This window comes from Gopherus evgoodei, unplaced genomic scaffold (assembly GCF_007399415.2).
Source record: "Gopherus evgoodei ecotype Sinaloan lineage unplaced genomic scaffold, rGopEvg1_v1.p scaffold_34_arrow_ctg1, whole genome shotgun sequence".
NCBI lineage: Eukaryota > Metazoa > Chordata > Testudines > Testudinidae > Gopherus > Gopherus evgoodei.
In genome coordinates, this window is record NW_022060016.1 from 2561612 (window position 1) to 2580160 (window position 18549).

Here is an 18549-nt window from a genome sequence, read left to right on the forward strand (position 1 = left end):
GATTTATAGCGGCTTGAGAACAGGTATAAACTGCATCTCCCCTGGGGTGGTTGCCACCTTAGTTATGCTGACACACCCTTCCTAGGAGGGATAAGGTCTCTGTATTTTGGAAACAGTTTTCAAAAATCACCTCTGACCATGATTGTACTCACAGAGTGTGTTACTGGTCTACTGTCCTGGCAAAGTGCTCCTAGTCTGGATGCAGCTACGCTGACAAAGCTGTGCTTTGTGCCTGTATAAAACAAGCACAGTTTTGCTGGTGTAACTGGCTATTTTACAGACGCTCAGGGTCGGTGCAACCACTAGGCGAACTAGGCTAGATGGACCTTTGGTCTGACCCGGTATGGCCGTTCTTATGTTCTTAGTGCTTTTAATTAGGTACCTTCTGCATGTCTATTCTGCGTGAGGGAGAGGGTACAGGGGTCTCTGCGGGAAACTGTGACTTTCTGCCACCGTGAGGCACACCGGGCATCTTGTTATTCTTTCTGCCTTGTCTCTCCGCTCCTGCCCCTGCCGTCAGGCATAGGGACACCAGCTTAGTAATACTGCATTGGGCCCCATAAATCCTAAGGACGGCCCTGAGGGCACCAACAAGCAGTGCCCTGACTCAGCAGGGAGGAGCTGCTTTCTGGAGGCACCGGAGAGCCAGAGTGTCCTGCTTGCGGGGGCTGTGAACCGCAGCCATGGAGGAGCCGGCGCGGTGCAGGGGCGCAGGAGCCCTGCAAAGGCGCTGGCGGCGCCTGCGGGGAGTAGCCGTGCCCCCCACCCCTCCTGCCCAGGTTGTGGCCAGGTGCTTCCCTGGGGGGGTTCCTGCAGGCTGCAGCAGATGCATGCGGGCAGAAGCCCCCGTGTGCTCCCCCACTTGGGCTCTGCAGATCCTGGGCAAGTGAGCTGCTGTTGGGGCACAGGGCCCTGAGCCCGCTCTGGTAGGGGCAGCGGCGGCAGCGGCTCACACTCCTGGGAGCCGCAGAGCCCGAGAGTGGCGAAGGAGGAGCTGGGAGGGGCGCACGGGGGCCTCTGCCCGCATGCATCTGCTGCAGGAGCCCCCAGAAGGTGGTTCCTACCTGAAGAGCTGCTGCAGCAGCCCAAGCCCGGCAAAGCCAGCGAGTGGACTCGGGGTGGGGGCTGCTGGGGTGGGTTGGGGTGGGGAGGGCTGGGGGGGCTGTGCACCCTCCAGGGGAGTTCAGGGGGCGGGGAGGGGGGAACCTGGTCTGGGGAGCAGTCCTTGGGCATGGCTGGCCCCTGGGGTCTATAAAGGCTCGTTGGGATTTGCCCCTCAATGAACCGATGTTATGGGGGGCTGGAGGGGCACAAAGTGGAAGTTTTGCCTAGAGCGCAAAATATCATTGCACTGGCCCTGCAAATGCTGCTGCCCCTGTTCTGTCAGTCCAGGATGTGAAGAGATGTGATTCTTTGACTGGCGGAAGACTGTACTATAGACCTGGCCTTTGTCTTCCAAGTGATTTTCCTACCTCAGTCCACCTCCAAGTGACTTTCAGTGAGATTTGTGTTCTTAAGGCCTGGTTTACACTAGAGTTAGATCAATGTATGGCAGCTTATGTCGGTATAAGTAAAGTTATTTAACTACGGTTAAATTTCGCTACCACTGACTTAATAACTCCACCTCCACAAGTGGCAGAGAGTCAAGTTTGCTGTAGTTAGATCAATGCAGTGTTAGTGTAGAAGGCACTGCCTTGCTTATGTCGACTGGTACTGGCTTTCAGGAGCCTTTCAATGCCCCACACTGACAGTACAATTGATACAAGTGCGCCTGGTGAGAACAAACACCACTGATACAGGGAGCAAAGTGTAATTACCATGGTAGCTGTATGCTGATATAAGTTAGATCGATTTAATTTTGTAGTGTAGACATGGCCTTACTTGCTCGGGCTTTGGCAAAGCCTGCCCTCTTTCAGCACCTGGCCACCACTCCAGAAGGCTGATGGCTAGTTAAACTAAAATATTTTTGCCCTGCTCTGACAGATTTAAAGGGCCTTAAAGTGGGAGGAAGGAGCCCGTGAGGATCCCCCCCATGCAGGGGGCCTCTGAGTCTTTTGTAATTGACATGGGGGGGCTAGGGAAAACCCTTGCTTGTCTCCAGATAATGAGGCCCGTACAGATGGCCTAAAGCCTCCTTAAATTCCCCCGTACACCCAAACTTGTCCATGCCCCAAGCACAGAGGTGGATCACTAAGAGCAGGTCCCAGGAATTTTACACCAATTAAAAAACAACCGAAGATAATTTAAGAGGTGCCATCAACTTGAAATCTAGTCAATATAAAAAACAAATAAAAAAAACCCAGAGAGGGAGGAGGCCAAAAATAGTCCCAGGCCCTGTCCCCCGTCTTTCTCTCTCAGTCCATCTGCCAAAATTTGTGGTTTTAAGGTCCCATTTTCCTATCTCCCTTGTGTTTGAAGCCATGGGCCAGAACCCCAGCTGGTGTAAACCTGCATAGCTCCATCAAGGTCAATGGCTCTACACTGATTTACACCAGCAACAGGTCTGTCTCTGTGTTAAAGACCCACATGAATAATAGGAAAAAATTGGCTAGCCAATGAGCGTACATGTTCTTGACTACCCTTCTGCTTTTCTTTGCCATAGGGAAACGAGCTTGCTAGAAGGTCTGGCCCACACAGAACTTTTTTGTTCTTCACTATCCTCTAGCTCTTCTCATCCATAGCTCTCAAAGCACTTTACAGAGGAGGTCAGTATCATTATCTCCATTTTTCAGATGGGGAAACTGAGGCCCGTTGGGGTGAGGCCCAGATCCTCAAAGATATTTAGGTACCTAACTTCCACTGATGACAATGAGATTTAGGCACCTAAATAGATCATGGAGGATCTGGGCTGAAGTGACTTGCCCAAGGTCTCATGGGTCCCAGTCCAGTTCTCTGGCCCCTAAATTCCCACCTCGCTGCAAAGTGGCTACTGCTGTCAGACCTTAGCTTTTGAAGTATATGCAAAAAGAAGCCCTTGAGGAATTCCACCAAGATTTCAACAATTTCCCTCCCACCATCAACCTCAGCCTGGACCAATCCACACAAGCGGTCCATTTCCTTGATGCTAATGTGCTAATAAACAATAGTCACATAAACATCACCCTATACCAGAAACCTACTGACTGCTATACTTACCTACATGCCTCCAGCTTCCATCCAGGACACACCACACAATCCACTGTCTACAGCCAAGCTCTAAGATACATGCACATTTGCTCCAATTCCTCAGACAGAGACAAATACCTACAAGATCTCTATCAAGCATTCTTAAAACTATAATACCCATCTGATGAAGTGAAAAAACAGACTGACAGAGCCAGAAGAGTACCCCGAAGTCACCTACTACATGACAGGCCCAATAAAGAAAATAACAGAACGCCACTAGCCATTACCTTCATCCCTCAACTAAAACCTCTCCAGCTCATCATCAAAGATCTACAACGTATCCTGAAAGATGATCCCTCACTCTCACAGATCTTGGGAGACAGGCCTGTCCTTGCTTACAGACAGCCCCCCAGCCTGAAGCAAAAGCTGTGGCCCATGAAAGCTTATGCTCAAATAAATTTCTTAGTCTCAAAGGTGCCACAAGTACTTCTGTTTTTGTTTTAAATTAAGTGATGGCAGCTGAACGTGGGCAGTAGGGAAAGGACAGGAAGTATGGTCTATTGTGAAATTCTTGATGCTATCCTTGGTGCCTAGCTATCCCAATGATTAGGCCCTTAGAGATTCCTTGATTGCTGGTGCCATTGATGCAAACAGCACAGGTGTAAGTTGTAAACAGATAAATACACGGAACAGCAACTCAACTGTATTGAGTTTCCTCTAACTTGCCTTTACTTTCCCTGACCCCCCTAACTGTTAAGTTTTTATACCTCAAATCTAGCTTGGCCATAAGCATTAGGTCTACAGACCAATTTGATTCTCATTACGTTTGCTTTCTGGGCTTCTCTTCTTACCAAGCATTTAATGATGGCACTGAGATATGACAAATACATAAGGCTTTTTTTAAAAAAGAGCCCTCCCCCAAGGGTTAAAAACTCAGTCCTAGAGCTGGATTGGGCTTTCCCAGAGCACACCAGTGAGGATCCTCCGGGGGCAAAACAGCAGAACCATTTCCCCCTGCTCGGAGAGCCCTATGTTTGGGGGAGGAAGGAGGAGAACATGGTACCCAGAGTGAAAGGAGGAAGGAACTCCTTGAAGATAAGCCAGTCAGAGGTAAATGGAAGATGTCCTCCCCTGAGTAGATGTTCTATAGAAGCAGAAATTTTCCCGGGTCTAGCAAGGATGTTTTGTGGTTATTTATTTAAATGTACTGAATTATACTATTAATATTTACTATGGGGGCTACACACTTTGTAGTTAGTATAAGGCTGACTTATTGCACACTCCAGGGACTTGAATCCCTCCATCTGCCTCTTTTTCAGGGACTTTGTGCCCCTCCCTGCCCCTATTCTCCTTCCCTCCCCAGCCAGAGGCTCTCTTTGCTCCTATTCCCCCTTTCCCTGGTTAGAGTGACCACCTTTGTTGGATGGAAGTAAAGGAAAACCACATGAAAAAGAAGGTGCTGCTTTATTTTAAGGGATATTTTAAAGAAACACTATTTCCCTTAGCAAATCGTGGTTTTTTCTGAAGTGTACATTTCTACTGCCCTCAAGGATACAATGCAATTATCATTAGCTTCAATGTAATGTTTAAAATAGCACTTCTGATCAGGTTTAATACATTTCAATACATCTTAAACCAAGGGATGGGGGGGGGTCACCTTAAGGAAAAAAATCAAATAAGGGATGGGAGTTGCACTACCCCCATTCCCAGGTCCCCCATTCTCCCCCTATGGGAGAAACTCTGCCGCCTATTCTACCCTGCTAGCCTCGCCCCCAAATCAGCCTGGTTGGGTAAATTTGTGAAGTCCACAGTCAAGTCGACAACATTTCTCTGTCTGTAACATGTTAAACTCTAGAATGCTTTATTCAATCAACTCCAAAACTTCAGGGAATGTTCCTGACATCAATGGCTAGAATCATTCCCATTTGGGAGTAAACCAAATGGGCAAAATCAGGGCATATGGTGTTCCCATCTGGTTAGCACAGCCCCAGATTCAAGCACCACCAGAGGTGCTAGGGGTGTGGCAGCACCCCTTGGCTTGAAGTGGTTTCCTTCAGATAAAGAGTTTACAGTTTTGTTCAATGGCATTCAGTACCCACCCACTATAAAAATTATTCCAATGCCACGGAGCTCCACTGCAATTGTCTATTGATCAAACAATTAGTAATACTCTACCTCATCTCTGATCATCTTCCCAATAGATTTAGCATATTGACAACACCCTGAATGTCATCTTTCCAGGGGGGTGGGAGGGAGCGATTAAAAAGACAGTGACTTTTCAACTTGGAAAAGAGATGCCTAAGAGGGGATATGATAAAATTGGGACAGGTGTGGAGAAAGCAAATTAGGAAGTATTATTTACTCCTTCACAAATACAAGAACTAGGGGATATTAATAAGCAGCAAGTTTAAAACAAACAGGAAGTACTTCTTCACACAATGCAGTCGATGTGGAACTCATTGCCAGGGAATGGTGTGAAGGCCGAAACTGTAATGAGGTTTTAAAAAAAACCTACATAAATTCCTGGAGGATAAGTTCATCAAATGGCTATTAGCCAAGATGGTCAGGGATGCAGCCCCATCTTCTGGGTATCCCTGGCTTCTGAGTGGAAGAAGCTGGGAGTGAGTGACAGATGGATCACTTGATGATTGCCTGTTCTCTTAGCTCCCTCTGAAACACTTGGCTTTGGCCGCTGTTGGATGACAGGATACTGAGCTAGATGGACTATTATGGATGCACTATGACTGTTCTTGTTGTTAAGTTGCATAACTGGGGGAATAGGAGGCACACACACACAGCCTCTACCGTAGGGGTGGGGCGGGAGAATGGGGACCCTGTTGAGGGAGCATGGGGGAAAAGAAGATGCATAGACCCTTTTCTCTGTGTGACAGAGGGATGCAGGGAATCACTGGTGTGTGCAATAAGCATGTACAAGCTCTGAAGCCTCTTCCGATCCTTCCAGTTATATTAAATCTTCTGGAGTCTGAATATTAGGCTTGATCCAACAGACCCCACCTGGCACAGAAAGCTCATGGGGTTCAGCGGGAGCCTGTGGATGGAGAGGGCTTGCACAATGGGGCTCCCAGATTTTCTCCTCCCAGATTCATGGTTTAATTGCTTATAACTGGTGCTAATTCATTAACTGGGTTTTAAATAAGTAACTCATGGCATGGGGGGGTAGGATTCGAACCCCCAACCTTCCGGCCCCTGCTGGGTGTTAGACCTAAAACAGACCCTGAGGGGAGACAAGGGGCGGGATTTTACGGTAGCTCCACCACGATTGGCTGATCTTGAAAATGATTGATTGAAACTAGATTATGCTCACAGTATATTTCACGGGAGGCGTGATTTAGTGACAGCGCCATCGCTATTGGCTGAGCGAAGGATGATTAGCATACGCAACAGCCATTGGGGCGTAACGGAGGCGGGATTTCAAAGAAGAACCGCCGCCGTTGGCTGCAAACGGAGATGTTTGGCGTGCGCGACGGCCAATGGGGGCGGGGAGCCGGGTTTCCGCGCGCAGTTCGGAGCGGTTGCTGAGGGCACAGGCCGCTCACGGGGGGGGGGGTCCAGCCGGGGTGCGGGGCGCGCCGCAGTCATGGCGGGGTCCGGCGGCGGCTTCTACACCCGGAGCGGGGGCGCCGACTCGCCGCCGCTCTTAAGCCTGAGGCGGAGATCGAGGCACCAGGGGCCGGAGGAGGCGGTGAGGGGACGGGAGGAGCGGGAGAGAGGCTGAGGGGGCGGGGCTTGGGGCTGAGGGGGCGGGGCTTGAGGATGAGGGGGCGGGGCTTGAGGGGGCGGGGCTTGGGGCTAAGGGGGCGGTGACCTGAGCGAGAAAGTTGCAGCGCTGTAACGCGCCAGTGTAGACAGGGGCTTAGCCCCTCAGTAGGAGTTAGGCACCGAAATACTTTTGAGGCTCTTGTCCTCTGTCTCAGCTCCCCAGCTATAAAATGGGGGTATAAAGCTTCCTTGCCCACCTCACAAGGGTGGTGAGGGTAAATGCTTTAAAGCGAGAGAGGTGTTCGGGTACTATGGCAATGGGGGGCTTGATAAGTACCAACACTTGTACTGTCACAGCGAGATTGATCAGGAGGGTGAAAAAAACCCCGCTCCTGTGACCCAGAGAGCTGTGCTGACAAACCCCCCAGTGTAGAGCCAGCCATGCCAATTGGAGAGTACATGGCCATTGGGAAGGCAGTGCTCCTGCACGGACAGAAGTCCTTCTGTCAGTGTGGGCTTTATCTATGCTGGGCTAGACTATTATAAACATACTCTAAAATACTTACTTTGATCTCTGGCTTTCGAAGTATGGGGGGGGGGGGGGAATTGTTTCCAACCACTGTTTTAAAGCCTGAACATATGGTCTCTAATGGTTTGGGCTGTTAAGCAATGTTTCCATTTTTAAATAAAGTTCAGTGTTAAGCTTGTATATTGTGCATGATTGTTTGCTTGATTTTTTTTTTTTTAATTGGTTCCCTTTTACCTGATGTGGGAAAAATTGCCTTCTAGGTTGCTGGAACAACAGCTTCAAGAATTTAATAATTGGGAGTTGTTTATAAGCTCTTGCATAGTTCTGACTGTACTAGACTTCAATATTTTTTCCCTTTTTTGGGGCAGGTTATGCTTGAGAAGGTATTGGGAATAACTACCCAAACCAGCAGTGGTTTAGCTTGTGACCCAAACACCGGGCAGATAGCATATCCTACAGGGTAAGTGTGCTATATAAATGTGGAAAAGTATAAGTTCATGTTCTCTGTCTACCTGCATGATTATAGAAACCACAGCAACTTATAGAATTAAAAATGGACGCAGGGCCTGCTTGTTTTGCCAACTGTGCGCCAGTAATGTTATTTCACTGTTACTTTGGGGCTCCATCTCACGGTCCTTTGTTACTCAGGTAGCCTTTACATAAGCAGAGGCTAGTGGGACAGCTTGTGTGAGTAAAAGGTGGATCCCATCCCATGACACAATCAGCTACCACTGTAAGTATATTCAGAGTAGCTAGAGGCATGCTTGAGCACCAAAATTCCAATCAACTTCGGTAGGAGATGAAGACATTCAGCATTTCATAGGGCTGTGCGCCCTTAGTAGTTTTTTTTTCCCCTTTTAGGGCTTCTCTAAACCTTATCTCATAGGGTTCCTCAAGCAGCCAAGGGCTGGAAATGTAAAACGCTTAACAGCTATCACATCTTCTAGATCTGGCTAAAGAGGTATATTCAAGTGCGTTAAATTAACCTTCTCATTCATGGGCATCCAGAAGTCTGATATCGCTGCTGGATTAGTCCTGTCAGTTTCCTGGGAATGGAGTAGCTTAAGCTATACTTTTTCTTTCGTCTATATTGACTCTACCCCTTCTAGGCAGAGATGCTGGAATTTAGGGTGCTGCCGCACACCCTGGTTGAATATGGTTTCCATTATATACAGGATTTACAGTTTGGTTCAATGGCTCTCAGCACCCCCACTATAAATATTGTTCCGGAACCCCTACTTCCAGGGTCAGACTCAGTCTCTGATGCAGAGAGTCAAGACAGTGACCAAGCAAGAGTCCTGACCTCTAATCCCGGCATGACAGTGCGTAGCATGAGAGTTACCAGTTGGCCTGGCTTGCTGTTTGTAAAACATGTTAGGTGTGGGGTATGGAGGACTATGTTGGAATTGCAAGCTTTCATGTTTAGAATGTGGGGTGGTTTCTTGGCCCTGCTTGCAGACTGGGGGGTGGGTCTGTAGCAAAGCATGCAATCCGAGTCATTCTTATAAGAGCCATCTTATGTCTGTCTTAGGGTGACTAGATGTCCCGATGCCATTTGTCCCGATATTTTCTTTCCTGGTCTTTGGCGGCGAGTCCTTCAGTTGCGGATGCTCTTCGGCAGTATTTCGGCGGCGGGTATGTCTGTCTTTGGCAGCAAGGGTTATTATCCCCCTCCGAAATACCGCCAAAGACTGTCTGTGACTGAAGGGCTCTCTGACGAATTGCTACCAAACTCCCAGACGGGTGAGTGTTGGGGTTTGGTTTTGTTTGTTTGTTCGTTCTTTTGTTTTTAAAGACACTCTCCTCCCCCCACTTGCAGGGGTCTCAATATTTTCCCCTTAACATCTGGTCACCCTAGTCTTGCTGCCTTAGGAAGCAGCCTGTTTTCTCTCTCTCTCTCTCTCTCTCTTTTTTGAGTTGAGAGTTCATCGTTCTGATTTCTAAGAAACTAAGTCGTATTACTTTGCAACCTTCCAGCAAGTGTTTGTTTTTAATCTAACTTCTGTGTATGTGCTTGTCATAGTATAATTCCCAAATCTGAACCTTAGCGTCCAAAATAAGGGTACTAGCATGAATTCCCCTAAGCTTAATTACCAGCTTAGATCCTGTAGTGCTGCCACCAATCAGGACTTAGAGTAGAGCGCCTGATAGACTCTGGTCTCCCCCAAAACCTTCCCTGGGGACCCCAAGACCCAAATTCCTTGAGTCTCACAACAAAGGGGAATAAATCATTTCCCTTCTCCCTCCTTTCTTCCTCCCAGCTCTTTCCCGCCCTGGGTACACTAGGAGATCACCGTGATTCAACTCCTTGAATCACCACACAGAGAGGAATGATACCTTCCCCCAGAGGCAATCCAGATTCAAGTTCCGTGAATCTAAAACAAAGGGATTCCCCCTTCTCCCCTCCCTCCCTGTTAAGTACAGACTTAATTCCCTTGAGCCTCAACAAGGAGAAAAAATCAGACCGGTCTTAAAAGCAAAACTTTTAATAAAAAGAAAGACCTTTTACTTTTTTCTATCTCTGCAATTTAGATGGTAAAAAGTTACAGGGTCTGTCAGCTTATAGAAACTAAAAAGAAGCCTCCCCCCAACAATTACAATTTAAAATACTTCCAGCAAACTACACAATTGCAAATAAAGGAAAAGAAATAAAAAGACTATACCGCCTTTCTACCTTTTTACTACAAAATGGGAATAGAAGATTAGAGAGCCTGTAGGTACGTGTGGTCACTCTGAGTCCAGAGAGAACAAAGCAAAACCCCAAAACACACACAAAGGCTTCCCTCCACCGAGATTTGAAAGTATCTTGTCTCCTGATTGGTCCTCTGGTCAGGTGTCGCAGGTCACTGTTTGTTAACCCTTTACAGGTGAAAGAGACATTAACCCTTAGCTATCTGTTTATGACAGTGCTGTGAACATATAACAGCAAATAAAGGGACTGATTAATCAGTAGCTAACACACAAAGTTGTAACAGCACAGGTCAAAATTAGCTTGCTCAGTTACATAATAGATACATTACAGCCAATTTAAAAAAATGTTTGCAGGATTAATTATTCAAAAGAACAAAATACATTTGTATTTTTTAACACAAACTTTTTAACATTTTGTTTCCTTTATGGTGCTCAACTGAAATAGAGGGAAAGAGTCAGTTATGTGGAGAATTATTTTTGAGAAACATTCTTACCTATTTTACAAATTATTATTTATTTGTACTGCTGTAGCACACCGCTGCCCCAATCATGGCCCAGGACAGCCTGGTGCTAGGTGCAGGACAAACACAGAACAAAAAGACTGTTGATTTGAATTATTGCAACTGAAAGAATTTTTAAAATTGAAAACTTTTCTTAATATTAACTGTTTTGCATTTCTCTTGGCTTGTTAAAAGCCAAACTACTAGTCAGATTAATTTTCTGGCCTGATCCTGTGGCATTTGACATACAAACACTGCAGGGTTGTCTGTCTATTTATTTATTTTTTCCCCAAATCCCACTATTGCATTGGTATTATTTAAAAACAAACGAACAAACACTCCAAAACAAATGAAAAAACTATTAGCTTTATAAAAGCTTGTTTTAACAAACCCTAAATTTTAAATTATACTTTAAATGGTCTGTTTAACTTAAAATATTAGTCAAAAGTGACACTATCACCATAGGTATCCACTGTCAGAGTCTGAAACCAGATTCAGTCATGCTTTAAGGGTAAGTGCTTATTGCTGAACGATGGGAACAGGGGTTTCAGCTAACACTTTTAGTTATTGTAGTCCTCTCCAGTTTAGTGTTTAGAACAAAAGCCTTCTAAAAATATAACATAACATAAACGTTTAACAGTGTGGCCTAGTAGAGAGAGCACCGGATTGGACTCTAGAAACCTTGGTCCTATTTCTGGCTCTACAACTGGCCTGCTGGGTGACCTTGGGCAAGTTGTGTCACAACTTTGTGCCTCAGTTTCCCATTTGCAAAATGGGGATAATGATACTGACCTCCTTTGTCAAGCACTTGGGGCTTGACTGATGCCAAGTTAGGGTTGCTGTTGTTGTTTTGTTTAAAAAAATAGGATATGCTTTTCTCTGCAACGCTTTTCCTCTTCTGGAGGATTGCCATCCTCCTCTGAACACCCCACCGCTCCACAAACCAGGTGACACACTTATTAATGTAAATGTCTTGTTCTTTCTTTTCAGGTGTGTGGTTGTAATTTTAAATCCCCAAAAGAATAAACAAAGACACATCTTTAATACTTCCAGGTATTGTCAATGCTTAAATTTACTCAACACCTCGTTAGTGTTTATTCCAAACTTGCTTTTTGGGATTTGGGTTGCTGAGAAAGGAATGTGACTCTGAGCTGAGCAAGGTGTAACAGCAGCCATGCACAGTATCTGCAATGTGCCTACTTATGGACCAGAACCCCACTGTGCCAGGCGCTTTACAAACACATTACAAAAAGACAGTCTCTGCCACAAAGAGCTGACAGTCTAAGTAGGTAAGCTGTTGTAGACTGTGTGTTTGAATAACACTATGCTGGGTAATGTCATAATGTTTTTTCCTTACCGTAGTGTTTATTGCAGTGAATGGTGTTTGAACTTTCTCTGAGGGAAAACGAAAGCTATCTCTTTCTTTCAGGAAAACTCTGAGTGCTCTGTCTTTCTCACCTGATGGAAAATTTATTGTTACCGGTGAGGTGAGTTCTGCTGAAGTGTATTATAGTGTGTACACTTGGAATGGAATTTCTGATTTCTCTACCAATGCAAATGCTTCTATACCTGGACAAGCTGCCGTAGTAAGACTAGAAGGAATGCCCAGTCAGTGCCCTCTGTTTTGATGCTATCTTTCTGGCCTCCGTACATTGGTTGAATTCTGGCCAGTTGATCAGGTAGTACTAACTTGGAATTTAAACTGTAAAGATGAGCATTTAAACTACAGATTAACATGGCTCAACTGTGAGTTGTCCACATGAGGATACTTGACTAGGTGGACCGTTGTTCTGATTTTTTTGGTGTACGATTCAAATGGCAGCACATATTCAAATGACTCTTGCAGAACGGGCACAGACCAGCTGTACGAGTGTGGGACGTCGAGGAGAAGATGCAAGTGTCTGAACTGCATGGACATAAACATGGAGTGGCTTGTGTGGCTTTTTCTCCCAACATGAAGTATATTGTGTCAGTGGGCTATCAGCATGACATGATTGTCAACGTATGGGACTGGAAGGTAAGGAACTACGGATATCAGGGACAAATAGCCTCTGTCATGTCTCAAAAAAAAGCAAAGAATTTACTGATGCACTTGCAATAAAATGTAATCTATTAGCTGTATGATAACGAATGCAATCAAAGTAACCCCTCCCTCATTCAAACCAATAAAACAATCTCACTTGGGGAAAACAGCTGAATTTTGATAATCTTGTAGGCACATAGCAAACTCTAGAATTCCTGGACCAAGGGCAAGTTTCAGAGCTGAGGACTTTGCTGAGACTATCCTGCCTCCCTTTTCCTGTTGAATAAGGCATGCGTTTTTTAACAGGGAGGGTAATTAACCACTGGGACAACTCACCAAGGCTTGTAGTGGATTCTTCATCACTGGAAATTTTTAAATCAAGAATGGACCTTTTGCCCCCCTCCAAAAAAAAAAAAAAATGCTATGGTTCAAACAGGAATTAACTCAGGGAAATTCCATGACCTGTGTTATACAGAAGATCAGACAAGATAATCACAATAGTCCCTTTTAGCCTTATAATCTATGAACATTATCTGATTTCTCCTCTTCACTCACTTGTCTATCCTGCCTCCTGCTCCCAGATTAACACTATTTGATCTCCACTGTCTTCTCTCCTTCCTGCCTCCCCACTGTATTTGTCACACTCATTGTAATATGAAAGTACCTAGGGCCTGTCATCTTGAGCAGGTGTAGATCGTGTATCATTCGTGCAGAGTTCGCATATCCTGAAGGATTTATTCACTTTTTGTAGTATGTTTGCTCCCAAAAAGAGAAGTCCAGTGAAGGCACTCCTGCTTGATTGAGCCACTCAGCCATATAGACATGAAGCTTCTAGGTCAAGCTGCCTTAGAGTTGTTAGGAGACGGACGGGTGGAGAGTGGAGAAAGCATTAGAATTTTTTCAAAATGTTTTTCAAAACCTTTTCCTCCTCGCTACCCTACTGCGGGGCCGGAACGGGGCGGGGTCAATGGCTCCATCACTTTTTACCTGTCTTAAGGGTGAGTGATGGGAGGGAGGAGGGGGTGGAGAGGAGCAAGTGAGGGGTAGGGTCTTGGGGGAAGAGGTGGAGTGTGGGGGTCTCGGGGATGGGGGGGTGAGGGAAGTGGTAGTGCCTTGGGGAAGGGGTGGGGCCATGGTTCGGGCAGTGGTAGCCCCTGCATTTCTAGTGAGCTGCCAGCATTCCTGCATCCTGCACTCAGGAGGTTCGCTGGTTCACAAAAACACCTTGTCCAAATTGTCGGAAAAACCATCTTTCCTGGCAGATGAATTGTATGCTAAATTGTACTTCATGTCAATGTTCATATGAATTGCTAAGTTATGATGATGAGGATGAAGTGGGGTTGTGTCAAAGTTGGCGTTGTAGTGGAATTGGGAATTCAGTCGTAACTTCCATGTCTCTTGTGCCATGTATCATGTACAAATTATTGGGTGTTAATTTTTTGTCTCTTTACAGAAAGATACCCTAGTAGCATCAAACAAAGTGTCTTGTAAAGTTATTGCAATATCCTTCTCTGAGGACAGCTACTTTGTTACTGTTGGCCACCGCCATGTTAAATTCTGGTTCTTGGATGCATCGAGGGAAGTTAAGGTAAACCTTTCCCGTGTGCTGTACCAGTTGGATGTGGGAGTACACGTGTTTGAAAAAAGGTGCTCAGGATATTCAGACAGCTGACTAGATGTTTATCCCAAGTCTGTCCCCTGCAGTGGACGGAGATATTCGTTTAGGTGGCTGGCGCCAAGCAGCAGTAAGGCTTATCATGTCCTACACTCAAGCTCTCTGTCATACCGTAACTTCCTGCCCCGCTTCAGGAACGATCTATGCCCAGGCAGCTCTAGGTGGGTTTTGAATTTCGCTTTCTGGGAGTAGTCTTCAAAAATCACATTCATAATAGAGCACAGAGATGAAGGGGCAGGAAATTGCTAAATTAACGTTTGAAACGCATTTTCAGGATGTTTCAGTTCTTTGACAGAGCTGTTGCATACGTGCCGGATTCCAGAAAACATGAATCAATATGTTTGACCATCCTGTTTCCCATTTTTAAAAAGGAGGAACTTATTTTCTCATAGGGATATTTTGAGGCTTTCTTTAGATCCTCGGTGAAAGGTGTCAGAAGGACAAATGTATTAGTATTTATAATGCAAACTAATGTGTTCATTGCAGATTAAAGAGACTGTGCCATTGGTTGGTCGCTCTGGACTTCTGGGAGAACTTCACAATAACATCTTTTGTGGTGTAGCATGCGGGCAAGGGAAATTGTTGGGCAACACTTTTTGTGTTTCTTATTCTGGACTTCTCTGTCAATTTAACGAGAAGCGAATGCTGGAAAAATGGATTGATCTGAAGGTAAAATGCTTTGTCTAATTTATTGTAAAATAATTCCATTTTGTTTCGGATACCTATGCTTCCCTTATATCTTACTGTAATTGTTTTATAGAAATATGTTCTCTGTTATAGTATCGGGGGTAGCCGTGTTAGTCTGTATCCACAAAAACAACAAGGAGTTCAGTGGCTTTTTTACCCACGAAAGCTTATGTCCAAATAAATCTGTTAGTCTTTAAGGTGCCACCGGACTCCTTGTTGGTCTCTGTTATAAAAAATGTAACTTTATGCATGTGGACTTCTTCCTTCAGGTATCGCTAGCAAATTGCATCTGTGTTAGTGAAGAGTTTATTTTTTGTGGCTGTGCAAATGGAACTGTGAGAATCTTTCATTCCCACAACATGCATTATCTCACTGATCTCCCGAAACCTCACTACTTGGGCATTGATGTAGCCAAAGAGCTTGAACCAAGGTACAAAGTTTTGATATGAAATATAGTTCTTCACTGTGTGTATTATGTTTGACTTGGCTTGAAGGAAAAAGTGCCTTCTCTTTGTACATCTTAAATACTCCATACAGCTTCTAAAGATAGTGGTAAGTAGCAAAGGCCGGATTTTCAGAAGTGGCCGGTGACCTTTATTTAATGTGAGCTGACCATTTCTGAAAATTTGATCATGAAAGTTTGTGCGTTTTAGTCTTATGTTTAAGAAAAGAAGAAAATGGATATCTAAGATTAAATTGACTTGAAATCAGTCATCTTTTAGAGGTCTCTAACCCAGTGTTGTTAACATTAAAATGAGTTTCTAAAAGAGCTTGAAGAAACTAAAACCTGATACTTTGCATATAACAATGTAAGGATTTAAGACAAATCAGACTTGACAGCTTCTTTGCCTATTTTTAATAAAATGCTTAGCTCCTGTATCAGGCTTGTCATCGATCGATCTCAAAGCACTTTGCGGATGAGGTAGGTATCATTAATTTGACTTTTTTCTTTCAGTGTAGCTAACTGGCATGAATGTTTTTTCCAAATAGCTAGGTGTCTTTTCAGAGCTGTGCATCATCAAACCAGTCTGTTGGGTTGTACCCAGGACATAGAGATTTTTCACAGATACAAAATTCTGAATGGCAGAGGGTAAAAACCCAAGAATAATGTTATGCACTGTAAGACTTGAAGTGCATCTAGCATGGACATTTGTGAGACTAGGTACATGCTCAGAAAATGTAGCTGTGGTTTTAAGATGTTCGGTAGGCTGGAAAAATAGTGAATTTCAGATGTTTAAAACAGAAATTGTTGAATATACCATACTTTAGCTTGCATTTTTTTGTGTTTTAAATTCAGCTAAAAAGAATAATTCCTCTTTCTCTGTCTCTTAAGACGACCAGATTCCGTCTACCCAGACACCATTGCCTTAGCCTTTGACCCATGCAATCGTTGGCTCTCTTGTGTGTATAAAGACCACAGTATATACATCTGGGATGTTAAAGACACAAACAAAGTTGGCAAAGTGTGGTCAGACCTCTTCCACAGTTCCTTTGTATGGAATGTTGAGGTAAGATGCAGTTCATGTGCTAGCACTAAACAGTTTCTGAAGATGGTGGGGAATAAAAATGACTTATCAGCTTCTTTACTAGCTTCACCCACTTAGAAAAGATGATTTTTACTATCCTCATATTATTTCCATATCAGACTGGTAACGGGTTAATAATAAAGGTTTTCCTCTAGTCAGACCATACGATCAACCTTCTTTATAGTGCAGTAGCTTGTAACAGAACAAAGGATGGGGAAAAAGCAGAGTTAATCTTTAGGGCGGATTCAGATGTTCAACAGAAAATAAAACTAGGCAGCCCCCAGTTGCTCTGCTTTAATAGCGCCCATGACCCTCATCGCCGCTTGTGTAGCTGATGTGGTCAAACAGGAGCTGCAAGTGACTTCTTTTCATTGATGGTCGCTGTTCAGTTTGTTGCTTTGTCGCTGAACAGTGACGTTTCACAAAAATACACCTGTACTTAGAGTTTATATACGAGCTTTGTGCTGACCAGCTCCAGCCTGGTGATGTGATAGGACATGGCAGATTCTTAAATGCAAAGTAAACTCTGGCACTTATTTGCAGGCAAAGTATTTTGGAGGGGTTAGAAAACCTACCCTTGACTTTTATCCACCCTGAAATGGCTCATCACTGTATCTAGAAGAGGAACTGATGCCCAGGCTGTCATCTTCCCCCTGGGACCATGACATGGAATCTGATGATGGGGGGGAGCTCTTTGGGGCAGTGGTGAGGGATGGTGAGACAGCTGGTCATACAGTTATAACTGTATCACTTTTCCATTGTGCTTCCCTGTCTGTGGCATCCACCTGTTGTGATCTTATACTGAGAGTGAAAGCTGTTCTGGGTAGAGACTGTCTTATATGTTCTAGTGTGCCTAACCCCGTGGGGATGGGGACCTCTTCGGCACAAATAAAGAGATTCTATTATTATTGATTTGTTTATCTGAGTTAGGGCAGTTATATTTAAAACAAACATAACCTCACCCCATTTGGACAAAGATTTCTAGTTTCGTTTTTGTTTTTTTTTTTTTTTAATTAGTCAGTGTCCATTACTGAAAAAGCCAGGGAGGGGAGAAAAATCTCTCCAGTTTTAAGAGGAGGATTGCAGAGGAGTCTTGTAGAACAAACTTCTGCTGTTACTTAGGCTCCTGGACTCCCACTCTGTTTTTGGAATGTAAACTAATTTGTATCTTTCCTCTCTCCATTGTCTCCCACTTCCATTTTTATGTTGTGGAAATATGTAGGTTTACCCTGAGTTTGAGGATCAGAGGTCCTGTTTACCTCCAGGATCTTTTCTCACTTGTTCATCCGATAACACCATACGGTTCTGGAATGTGGAAAGCGACACTAGACCTATGTTCCAGAAGAACATTTACAGTAATGTAAGCACCATAGTGTGTTTTTGTTGACAGGCGCGCACACAGCGTTAGAATAATGGGTCCAAATTCACCTATGGCATATCTCAGTCTAAAACCTGACAGATGAGCCTTTTAAGTGTACTGCAGGGAGGGAAAACTCTAGTGGTGGAAATTCTATAAAATCTCTCCTCTGAGCTGGAGTATTGGGAGAGAGCACAGCTGAAAAATTGGTTGGTACTGGCTGGAAAGACGTTGAGGTGAGGTGGGATGTACTGGTTCAGTACCTCTCTTCAGCAGTCCTCTCTCTCTCTCTTTTTTTCACATGCATTTGTCTGACTCAAAACAAGTTGCTTCCAACTTAAATCAAATGAAAGCCTTTAGGGCTTAAACTGCAGCAAGGGAGATTTAGGTTGGACATTAGGAAAAAGTTCCTAATTGTCAGGGTAGTTAAACACTGGAATAGATTGCCTAGGGAAGTTGTGGAATCTCCATCGCTGGAGATATTTAAGAGTAAGTTAGATAAATGTCTATCAGGGATGGTCTAGACAGTATTTGGTCCTGCCATGAGGGCAGGGGACTGGACTCGATGACCTCTCGAGGTCCCTTCCAGTCCTAGAGTCTATGAGTCTATGAGGTATTTAGCTTTTATTTTAAACATGTTCAGAAGTTTTACAATGATCTGAAGAATCGAGGGTTCCTGGATATCCTATTCCTGCCTATAGGAACTGTTCCTATCCACTTTTATCAGTTCAGCTAA

The 18549-nt window shown here is 44.6% G+C and overlaps 1 protein-coding gene and 1 non-coding gene across 2 annotated transcripts in view; both read left to right on the forward strand.

The window, feature by feature from the left end:
• Window positions 1-6703: 6703 nt before the first annotated feature.
• The window catches only part of WDR62 (WD repeat domain 62), a 43013-nt gene continuing 31167 nt past the window's right edge, over window positions 6704-18549 (forward strand). The window contains exons 1-10 of the mRNA XM_030544344.1: window positions 6704-6808; window positions 7723-7814; window positions 11536-11598; window positions 11975-12032; window positions 12392-12562; window positions 14022-14156; window positions 14730-14912; window positions 15200-15360; window positions 16264-16438; window positions 17679-17816. Coding sequence (XP_030400204.1) covers window positions 6704-6808; window positions 7723-7814; window positions 11536-11598; window positions 11975-12032; window positions 12392-12562; window positions 14022-14156; window positions 14730-14912; window positions 15200-15360; window positions 16264-16438; window positions 17679-17816 — 1281 coding nt within the window. The remainder of the gene's footprint in view (window positions 6809-7722; window positions 7815-11535; window positions 11599-11974; window positions 12033-12391; window positions 12563-14021; window positions 14157-14729; window positions 14913-15199; window positions 15361-16263; window positions 16439-17678; window positions 17817-18549) is intronic.
• On the forward strand, window positions 16762-16891 carry LOC115641488. The gene has a single exon (XR_003998082.1). It is a non-coding gene; the product is annotated as a small nucleolar RNA SNORA16B/SNORA16A family (small nucleolar RNA).